This window comes from Lycorma delicatula, chromosome 3 (genome assembly GCF_047948215.1).
Source record: "Lycorma delicatula isolate Av1 chromosome 3, ASM4794821v1, whole genome shotgun sequence".
In the NCBI taxonomy this organism is placed as follows: Eukaryota; Metazoa; Arthropoda; class Insecta; order Hemiptera; family Fulgoridae; genus Lycorma; species Lycorma delicatula.
In genome coordinates this window covers 73727467-73739630 of record NC_134457.1, presented here as the reverse complement: position 1 = coordinate 73739630, position 12164 = coordinate 73727467, and the positions used below count along the sequence as shown (strand labels likewise).

The 12164-nt window shown below is 31.6% G+C and overlaps 1 protein-coding gene across 6 annotated transcripts in view; it reads left to right on the top strand.

Moving 5' to 3' along the window:
* Positions 1–12164, top strand: part of LOC142321696 (oxysterol-binding protein-related protein 9) — a 365914-nt gene that overhangs the window by 109062 nt on the left and 244688 nt on the right. For all 6 annotated transcript variants that reach the window (XM_075359985.1, XM_075359988.1, XM_075359986.1 and 3 more), the window contains 2 exons: positions 397–471; positions 6302–6352. In XM_075359985.1, the coding sequence (XP_075216100.1) occupies positions 397–471; positions 6302–6352 (126 nt within the window). The remainder of the gene's footprint in view (positions 1–396; positions 472–6301; positions 6353–12164) is intronic.

Sequence of the window (12164 nt, the reverse complement as noted above, 5' to 3'; positions counted from 1 at the left end):
AATATTTAACAGTATTAAATTCTTTGTTAGAAGAATTTAATTTTAGTATTAATTTGTTTTTATGCTTCATTTAAATTATATGTAGTTCTATATAATTCTAAACCTAGATTGATAAGCTTTGTATGTGTATGTGTGCACAGTGGAATATATTTGTTGGAATCTGAGGTTAGAATGTTATGAAATACTAAAATGAACTCCCATGGTCAAATCGTATGTTTTTTTTTGCTTCATATTTGACATGAAAGCATAGTATGATAGAAACCTATGTTTTTATAATTAATATATGACAGGTTTTTTTTAAATTTCAAACCTGTTGATTTATTTTACATAAAACTGCTACATTTTTACTATTTTTTTTCCTCTTTAGTATGTTATTAATAAATATTGTTTAATTAGGCATTGGAGCAAAGAATGGAACCAATGGAAGAAGAGGATAGAACAAGATGTGAAGCAATATTGAATCATGCCAATGTAAGAGGGTTTTTTAAATTAAATTCATGTTACTATATTTGCATGATTGTTTTTTTGTTGTTTCTGTGTTAAGTGGCTGTTAGTGAATAAGCAAATAATTTGTCTTTATTTATTATTTGAGCTAATAAAAATATGTTCTGTCTTATCGATGGAGATTTAATGTTAAAAGAATAATATGTCTCTTTAAAGGTAGCCTTTAATATGTACCTTTAAAGATATTGCACTATTTTTACTTCTAGCGTAAGGTTGATAAAAAGTGAGATCTTCAAAAACATGTAACTTAACTGCTACTTTTTTAAACTGAAAACATTTAATTAAATGATTTCATCTTTCACTTTCTTCAGAAAATCTTTACACGAAGTAGTCTACCTGGGTCTTCCTTCTTCAGAGATATGCTTCATAATTTTTCAGTGTATGGAACTGACCCTGGATCTTTAGAGATTTCACCCAAAACTGGATCTAATATGTTTTTAAGAAAAAGAGGATTTTCCAATATATATCACTACATAACCAAATTTATTAACCTGGTGAGAATTGAGTGACGATTCAAAACTTGGATCTTCCTAAAACCAAAGAACGGTTACTTGATCTGTGAAATTTGAGGATATCATTATATAGGAAGAGACAGTTTGATGTTACTAAGTACGTCCATACACTGTTAGGAAAAATTCAGATTGACTATCCTCCTAATGATTGGAGCTATTGATCAATCTAAAGTTAATCTAATGAGATTAACAAAACATAATGACACAAACATTTTTCAGTGCCAGTTGTTTTTGTAGTTTAGATGAAAAACAAATAAAAACATTAGCAATTGCTGAAAATATGATCCCCAATGGAACTTTTTTGCTGACCAGATAGTAATGGCATTAGGTACTGAGTAAGGAGATCACACAGATCATTTCTCAGTGAACAGTATGAATATGCTAGGAATAAAAACTGACATCTGTAGGAATGATTGTTCTACAGATAAACAATTTCAGGAAAGAAGAATGCCTTACTTAAAAATTTCAGTAAGAAGAATGTGGCTTAACCACCATTAATCAACCGCATAAAAGTCTTCTGGTTGCCATTGAGTACAGAATTAATATTAATTAGGATCTGTGAAAACACGAAAGAAGAAAGCAAAGAATGTGTCTTTTCAGAAATTCCCATGCGCTAGTGAGATCAAGTTAAAGAAATTGATTTTTGTTGGTCCTGATATAAATCAGCTTTTTTTAAACTTGAGTTCAGGTTTAAACTAACTTAAACAAAAGAAAAAGCATTTAATATTTCTAAAAATCATTTGCAACAACTTCCTTGGAAATATAAAATTATGTGTGTAACCTGAAGGAGAGGACTTCAGAGAGATGAGAAGAATGCCCAACCAAAAGAAGCAATACAGAATGTCTTGAAGATATTCTGCTTAGAAATTTCACAAACCATGTGTAAAATATTTCAGAATCAATATAGCCCTTTGGGAGATGTAGCAAAAATGGTATCTGCTGGAGCTTCTAGCATGAGATCTTCATTCAGTCTAACTCCCTTGAATATAACCAGTGGGGGAAGGATTACAGAAGCAGTCGCATTTTAACATACAAGTGTTATATTTTCATTTCTCTTGACACTTGTCCTTGACTCTTATTATTTCACTTGACTTGACTCTTGTCACAGTTTTGCTTCTTATTGGGACAATTATTTTCCCATCTTTATTTACCATAGTCAGCACTGACTCAGCTGTGTTGTACAAGTCTGCACCACTAATACTAAGCTCCATCATCAAATTATGAATTTCTCAAAAAATTCCTCTTTTAAAATTGAAGTGCCCATGAAGACATACTTGCATGGGCACTGGACAAATTTTCAGGCTGGCAGAGGTTAATTTGGCAACATAAAACTTTTGTACAATTGTTTAGATAGCATTGCACTTTAAAAAAATTTGCTTAATTTTTGGACTCTACATCCCCAGCAATTTATTTTTTACATTCTGTCCCAAGAAATGGTTTTAGGCTAGGTTTCTTACAATATATGTCTACTTCACCAATAACTCATCATCAAATTGTATTAAAAGGAACTTCATAAGTTTTCTTTGCCTCTCTGGTGGCCAATGAAAGGTGGCCTCATTATTTCCATTTTCACTGCCCTTATGGCTCTCTTAAGATCTTCCATATATTTCTCGGCTCTAGACATCCATAAAAATAAGGAAAAGAGTACTGTTTAGTTTTATACCAGGTTATAGTTTATTAGACTTAATAGCTTGTAGTATGCTGTAATAAAAATATATATTAATTACAAAGCATGGGCAATTTTAACACTCCTCAAACTATATACCAAATTAATAAACATGATAAAATTGACACTCATAAACACTTAAATCAAAAGTGAAATTCAGAGGTGACCTCTCAAAACCATTTAAGATCAAAACAGGATTGTGCCAAGGGTTCTTTATCACTACTATTCAACTGCACTCTGGAAATGGTAATGAGGGAATGACTCAAAAAAATGCCCCCAAAAATAAAAATAGGCCAAAAAATCAAAGCAAACTGCCTTGGTTACTCCAACGACTTGGCACTGCTAGCAAACGATATCAACAAAACTAAAACACAAACTTCAAAACATTGCCAATAAAATTGGCCTCAAAATATCATTCAAAAATACAGAAATTATGCCCCAAAAACCAAAACAAAAGAAATAAGCCTAAATGGTAATTTAAGTCAAAATAGTAACCCATTTTAAATATCTCAGAGAAATAATAACAAATAACCTAAACGAAAAAACCTCAAACCAATAAGAACAAACAAATTAGCTAAAAACAAAAATTAACCTGGTACACCTTCAGTAAAAAAGTCTTCCATAAACACAAAAATAAGACACTACAACACAGCTATAAAACTGAAAAGCATGTTCACAGCAGAAACACTCTTCCACCTGAATGAATACTCAAGATCGACAGACTCCAGAAAATTGAAAGATGAATTGGAAGAATCTGCTTCAACAAAAAGTACCAGAAAGATGGGCAGTGGATCTTGCCCAACAAAGTCATATACAATGAGTTAGAACCTATTACTGATACCATGCATAAGAGGAAACTAGGATTCTTTGGACACTTCATGAGGTTGCAAGATTCAAGACTTCTGAAACAGTTGATACAATACAATCTCGACTCAAAAAACACTGAGACAGGATACAAATGGATCAGAGAAATAAGGAGGATCTGAAGAAAATTGGCCCTACACCAGAAGATACCACAGATAAGATAAAATTAAACAAAAAAATAAAGGACAAAACACTTGCTTCACACTCATAAGAAAGAAACTTGTGAGTTTCTTTCTTGATGTTCACAACATGAACATTTTCAACACCAGAAAGGGCACGGAGATTGGAACGTATGAAAAAGTACTGGGAAGACTGCAAGGCCTGAATAGTCCGTTCAAAGAGAATTGGACAATGGACTGACTAAAGTTATCCTATGTGGTCGTAAAAGATGAAGAAAAAAAAGCATGGATATGGTGTAGGACAAAATTTTTATTTCAACAATTATTTATACTGTTATTTGTATAAACAAAAATTTAAAACTAAACCCATTTAAAAAAAATTATCTGTTTATCATTAAGATATGAAAAAAAAAAATGTTTTCAAAAGAAAGGCATGGTGTGACATATTGGCACCTGAAAAGAAAGTCAAGCAACAGACCCGCACAGATGACAGAACTGCTTAACAATTGTATTACTAAATGAAAGTGCAAGGTTTGAGCTTTACTCTGTTTAAAAATTATTACTATCAAATACTTATTTAATTAGATAGTTTTAATTTATGCACCTTAATTTTCCTTAGGAAATTAGCAATGATGATTACATGTATAACTTTGTTAAACCACACTTGAATTCTGCCAACTGGTGATTGTTACAGATCAAAGCACAATACCTCAACAAAAGAGACTAGCTGTGTGATCTAATGTTGAGTAAAATTAGTAACAGCATTAGAACGGGTGATCTGTTATTAGGGCTTGATCCACAATTAGTTTCCTTACTGTTATATTTTGCAGTTACCAAGTTTTTTTATCAAATTAATCAGATCATTTCATGTTTTATTAATCAATAATTTTGAAAACACAATTTGTCTTTTTAAGGAAGAAAACACCAATTACTTTCTATCCCAAACTGGTCAGTGTCGTAAGAATCTATTATCCAATTTTGCTAACTCTTCTGATCTTCCATGGAGGATGCTAGAAGTTTATACTTGCTCTTTCACTACTTCATGTTATCTGGTGAAGGTACCTGTGGAATGACTCTTTTCTGTTGGCCATAATTTAACCTAAGCATAATGGCTATCAAGTAAAGCCAGGCCTGCTTAAATAGAATTAATAAACATACTGATTCATTGTGTTCAGTAGCATTACAACCCACTGGGTTGGTCTAGTGGTGAACTTGTCATTGCAAATTAGTTGATTTCAAAGTCAAAAATTCTAAGGTTCTAATCCTAGTAAAGGCAGTTACTTTTATATGGATTTGAATACCAGATCATGGATACCAGTGTTTTTTGGTGGTTGGGTTTCAATTAACCACTCATCTCAGGAATGGTTGACCTGAGACTGTGAAAGATTACATTTCATTTACATTCATACATATCATCCTCATTCATCCTTGAAAGTAATATCTTAACGGTGGTTCCAGAGGCTAAACAGAAAAAAAAGTAGCATTACTATCCACTTACTAAGGTTGAACAAAATAAGTACATTTAATGGCCATCCTGATGTGATGTAAATAAAATAATGTTTTCTGCTATTTACAAGTCATCAGTTATGATTTATTTGTTATTATTCTCTAACATTTGAATTATTTGCTGATTTTCTTCATACTCTAAATATTTAGTCTGCATATTAGTTAATTAGGTTTTTCTCTGTGTTGTTTAAATAGATGATTATCTCATCTTTACTCTGTTTCCTGTTTTGACTGTTTTCAAATTTTCATCACCATTGTTTGGTTTTAATTTTTATGTGTATTCAGTTATTGATTGTTTCTCTGTCTGTTATCTAGTTTTAATTTAATTGAAAGAAAATTTCAGTTGTAGTTTTTAATTTTAACTAACACCATCAAATGATGTTTATAATTTTAGATAAAATAAGTTTTAAAAATTAAATAAATAAAAAGATTTGATTGCCCACCCTTCTCTTTTACAACTCTTCGTTAAATTAGAAATCTCTTAATTTGTTGTTACTAATAACAACTAACTAATGCTTAATTTTGCCAATTTAAGAACAAAATTTAAAGAAAATGTAAAACAGTATTATTTTTATTTAAAATATGGAAAAGCATTGAAAAATTTTGCCTGCTTCACTTATAGGGACTAGTATAACCTGCATTCAATGGGTTTGACATTCTGATATGCAATTATGGTTGGCTCAGTGAAAAGGCCGTGGAAGACTATTTCATTCCTCACTTTCCCCAGTAAGCCTGGCATGGGACGTGTTACTCTTAAGGATGTTAAGGTGTTACTCTTATAAATTTATTACATAGTTTAAGCTGGAGCTTAAGCACTTTATACCTTGATTTTTTTTTATTATTTTAAATAATCTACTTAAAATTATTATATAGCCTATTTAAAGTATTAGCGAGATTAAATGCCTTTGTTTATATGTGGCTTACAGATGATTAATAATCATTTTTGTAATTATGTTATGTAACATAATTTTTACAGTCTTTTTACACTCAAACGTACTCTTATTATATGTTAATGAAGGATTATTATTATTATTGCTCTTTACCTCCATTCTATTATATTAAGAAAAAATTAAATTAATTTTATAATATTTTTATGAATAATATTTTATTGTTAATTTTTTTTATTACAGGTAATGTTGGACCAAGTAAAACATACAATTGTTCTTCTTCAAATTGCAAAGGTTTGTAAAATTTTATTTTATTTTTAAGCCTTTATTAATATTTTTGAATTGGTGATTGGATGTTAATGCATATATGGTACATTTATGTAGATAATTTGAACCGTTAATCCATTCCATTCATTATATTAGTATCCTGTTGTTTTAGTTATGAGCATCATAAGAAAATGAAAGCAGGCCAATATATTTGTTATTTTTTAGTATACATTAATTTTCTACTTTGTAAATAATATTGCTGAAGTGTGTCATTAGAAAAATTAATAAACATTCATTCAAAGAACTTTAGTATGTAATTTATTCCACACTTGAGTTGATTTACTTTTTAATGACAAAATTAAAGTAATAAATAAAAGAATAAATAAAAATATTAATATAAATACCCTCCTAATATTAAAAAAAAGAATAAACTGAAAAAAGAACAAAAACACTTTGTAAAGAAAAATATTATACAGGATTTTGTACCAGAATTTATATTATGAAATATGGCTGTCTTAAAAGCAAACATTTGGAAATATTATTCAGGCAAAATATTCCTTATCTTATTCTTTATACAGCTTTAAAAACTATTTATAAAATGCCTTCTAAAGTTATTGGTGGACTAATGCCGTGTCAAAAGATTTCCATTTCTGTACACACAAGTTTGCAGAAATGCACTGAAGGGTTAAAAACAGAATGTGAATATAATAGTATGTATACCATTCTACAAGATAATTTTGTCTATGTACTTGGGGGGGCTATTTGTAAAAAGTAACTTTGGTCCTCAGTATTGCACAAAGGAGTGGGGGTAGCAATTCTATCTTCGCACAGTTGAATAACCTGGTTCAGTGTTTTTCTATTTGTGGTATTAAAAATATCACTCATGTGTGTGTTTCTGTAAAACTCTCACACAAAATGGCTGCTGTTATAGAAAATCCCGCCAACTGTGAAGTACGTGCTGTCATCTGTTTCCTTCATGAAAAAACTTGTCAACTGCTTAAATTCATTTTGAACTTTGTGCAGTATATAGAGGAAATATCATGAGTGACAGTGTGGTAAGACAGTGGTGCTGATTGTCACTCAAGACAGTTTTGGGAAGGTCAAACAAACATTCCTGACAATGAAAGAAGTGGTCGACCCTCAATTATCGCAGGTGAACTTATTGCAAGCGTCAGTGTGAAAATTCAAGAAAATCGTTGATTCATGATAACAGAATTATCCAGATCTTTTCCTCACTTAATTGCAAGGCATTGAAGAGATTGAGAAGTGCCATACAAAAAAACAATTGGTGTGCTAAGTTTGGCCATCGTTTTTGACATGAAACGTCTTTAAAATCACACTGAAACATACGAGTACCAGAACAGAGATTTGTAGTGTAATGAAAAGGTTAATAACTCTCTAACTATTAGTCTCAGAGATGTAAATGTGGTGTTATTTTATAACATACATGGTCAGCTCACTGATACGACTTTGAGTTTGCGTCACTGGCGAGTGGGTTTGCGGGGAAGAGACACAGCACAGGTCTACCAAAACTAGTGTTCTTGCTTATTTCCATTTAGTGTAGCTCACAACTTAGACGTGATAGCGAGGTGATTCGTGTGTTTGTGTTTGGAGTTTGTCGTGATAGATTAATTTAAGTATTAATAAGTGTATTTTGGACAATATTAATATAAATTACACATATTGTTGGGAAGGGGAGGTTCTGGGCTATGCACAGGTACTCCAATGATCAGTGCCTAGTGAGCTAGATTGTTTCAGGAGTGTCGCAAAGCTGGCACGATGTGCTCAGTGAATGATGCCGACGGTGTGAGCACCTCTACCGCTGCTTGATATGCCTTATTTCTCGTACTTCTCATATCACAGACCAATGTTGGACAAAATTGTTGACTATTAGCCAAAATAAAATTCATGTATTTAGTGTCAGTTTTATGTTAAAATTAAATTTAGTATGCAGTCAGTGTCTCATTTTTATTTCAATCCAGTACACTAAAAGTGACTTGCTGACACACAGACACCCAATTTATTTGTAGAGTTGGTCAAATGAAGGAACTAAAATTTTCTGTTGGAAAGTTTCAGTTTTGTTAAAACAAAATAAAACAGTGGTGGCCCTCCCATTTCACTCTACAGATAAGTTGGTTGATCTGTAGCTCAGAGGAACTTTATCCAAGGTCTGTAGAGTTTCATGTTAAATCAACAGCCATGCACGCTTGTTCGCCAAACTGATAGTTTCAAATGGGAATTGTTTAACCATCTTTCTTACAGCTTTGATTTGGCTCCCATTGATTATTACATTTTACTGAAAATGAAGAAATGGTTAGCGACGCAGTGTTTTGAAAATGACGAGGAGTTGAAAAATATTACTGTCTGGCTTAATTCACAGCCAGCAGAGATTTTGGAGAGGTACTTAAAAATTTATTTACAGATATGTCAAGTGCCTTAATTTGGACACCAATTATGTAGAAAAGTAGCTAAATGATACAGCTATAAGATGTATGTAATAATTTTTTTTTTATTAATTGCTGTTTTTTAATAATGAATTGGAAGTTACTTTCTGAATAGCTGTCATATATGCTTGCATTTAGATGGGAAATGCAATTCCCTCTCATAGATTATATCATAGGTACAAGGTTGGAACATGGCACAAGGCAGAACGATTGTTGAAGATGAAAGTGGCAGTGGATGACCATCAATCTCCCTGAGAGATCAACACAGCCAGGGTGTGTGAAATTGTACAATTCACTTGAAGATTGACATTGAAAATGATTGGGGAAAACTTAATTACTTATTTGGAAACTGTTGGGCTAATAATAACTGAAGTTCTGGGAATAGGAGAAATTTGTGTGCCAAAATGGTACTTAAAAATTTCACAGAGCAACAGCAAGACTCACAAAAAATGTGTCACTTGATATTTTGAAGAAACTATTACCTGGGAATTATTGAATCATTTTATGACTGGTGATGAGAGTTGATTCCTCCAATGTGATCCAGAGACAAAACATCAAAGTTTTTATTGGTGTTCATAGGGATCACAAAGACCAAAAAAGTTCACATGACAAAGTCAAAAGTGAAATGCATGCTTGTGAGCTTTTTTTAATTTGAAGGTCATTGCTGAAAAAGTTGGTGCTTCATGGGAAAACAATAAATCCAGTATTTCTACAAAGATATTTTATATCTTTTTGCAATAACTAATTTACTGTATCAATTTTCACTGTGTGTTTGGTTGGAATTTTTCAGCTAAAACTGAATGATAAAATAGAGTTTTTATCTGTAACAATTATAGTTGATTGGAAGATTTGGTGTTAATTTCTTGTTTAACTATTTTTTGAATTATGCTGGTTTATCTACCCATGGTAATATGCAGTAGATGTTTCTGATTCATGCAATAGCAATGCATTCATTAGGGAATTATATATTTCTAACATGTATCAATTAATTAATTCATAGCATTCCATTCTTGTGGAATTTCAAGCATATCATCTAACTGCCAACATTTGTTTAATGTTAAGTTACTATCCATGGAAAATAAAAGTATTTTTTACAACCGTCAATTTTGGTTATAGATGGACAGTTTTCTTATCAAAGTGAAATTCTTGAATCATATATTAATGTGGTCTTGACAATGTGTCCACAGATATTGCATTTCTATCATGTTTTGTTTTTAATCCTTTTTCCAGAAGTAGACGATTTTCCATACAAATTCATTTTTTTAAATTTCTTTTATCTCTGAATTTTAACAATAAATCTTTCTGATTTGCTGGAATAATAAACAGTTTGCTTAGTTTCACAGGAAATAGTAACACATTGGAATTTGTCTCATTATAATTTTTAGTTAAATTTCTCATTCTCTTCACTGTGAACTACGCAGTTTTTCATACAGTTGTTCTCTCTAGTTTGAGCCATTTTCTATTGGAACCTGCATAAAGCAGATTTATTTAAAATAAAAGTGAAAGCAATGAAATTAAATTTATAAAAAGACCTTGCAAAAAAAAAGAATACACACTGGAAATAATATCAGTTAAATTAAAATTAGATAAAAAATGATTGTCTCGTACAGTAAAAACTAGAATAGTGTATATTAAACTACATTTAAAACTGAAGATTTATTTATGTGATAGTTGTATACACTTTACCCTGTACTATCACTAGTAATTTGAGGGTTATTTTTTAAGTAAGATCCGAGTGGCTGTAGCATTGTAAATTTTGGGGTGGCTGTTGAAACATGCATGCGCCCCGCTCTAAGCATGCCTTGCACAAATGAAGATGCCATTTGTAGTTGTAGAATCACTATGTATGGCTTATATTGTGAAGTTGAAATGTTTCAAATTGATTGGCCCACCGAATGTGAAATACGGTCTGTGATTCAATTTTTGGACCACAAGGAATGTGTCAGCAGCATACATTCATCGCCAGATGTGTGAGGTTTATAATCCTAATTCAGTAAGTGACAGCAAAGTGCATAAATGTTAAGACCATTCAAGGATGGGCAGGACAGTGTACATGATGAACCATGATCAGGGCGACCTTCTGCATTTACAGATGATTTGGTGCACAAAGGTGGTGAAAAAATTCATGAAGACTGATGATACATGATTTTCACTTTGTCACTAATATTCCCATTATTTTCAAGGTCAGTGCTATACAAAATCGTTACTGAAATCCTGCAGTTAAAAAAACTGTGTTCAAGATGGGTTTCCAGGCTGCTTTCTGAACACAAAAAACGGAGAATGGCTAGTGCTTTAATATTTTTGACTTGATACACTAAGGAAGGAGATGAACTTTTGGATTACATTGTCATTGACATGAGTTTTCTTACATCACTCCCAACATCAAAGCAGCAGTCATACAAAACTTAAAATTTTGAAATTATATCTTGATAATTTATTTATTTAGTCTGTTTTCAACAATTTTTATTACTTATTGCATTAATTACATTTTTTTCCATTTGACTGGTTTGATGCAACTCTCCAAGATTCCCTATCTAGTGCTAGTCGTTTCATTTCGGTGTACTTCCTACATTCTACATCCCTAACAATTTGTTTTACATATTCCAAATGTTGCCTGCCTGCACAATTTTTTCCTTCTACCTGACCCTCTAATATTAAAGCGACTATTCTAGGATGCCTTATTATGTGGCTTATAAGTCAGTCTATTCTTTTAATTATATTTTTCCAAATGCTTCTTTCTTCATCGATTTGCCGCAACACCTCTTCATTTGGCACTTTATCCACCCACCTGATTTTTAACATTCTCCTACGATAGCACCATATTTCAAAAGCTTCTAATCTTTTCTTCTCAGGAACTCCAATCGTCCAAGTTTCACTTCCATATAAAGCAACGCTCCAAACATAATCTTTCAAAAATCTTTTCCTGACATTTAAATTAATTTTTGATGTAAAGAAATTATATTTCTACTGAAAGCTCATTTTGCCTGTGCTATTTGGCATTTTATATCACTCCTGCTTCATCCATCTTTAGTAATTCTACTTCCCAAATAACAAAATTTTTCTACCTCCATAATATTTTCTCTTCCTATTTTTACATTCAATAGTCCATCTTCATTATTTCTACTACATTTACCATTACTTTCGTTTTGTTCTTGTTTATTTTCATGTGGTAGTTCTTGCATAGGACTTCATCCATGCCGTTCATTGTTTCTTCTAAATCCTTTTTACTCTCAGCTAGAATTACTATATCATCAGGAAATTGTAGCATCTTTATCTTTTCACCTTGTATTATTACTCTGGATCTAATTTGTTCTTTAAGATCATTAACTGCTAGTTCTATGTAAAGATTAAAAAGTAACGGGGATAGGGAACATCCTTGTCAGACTCCCTTTCTT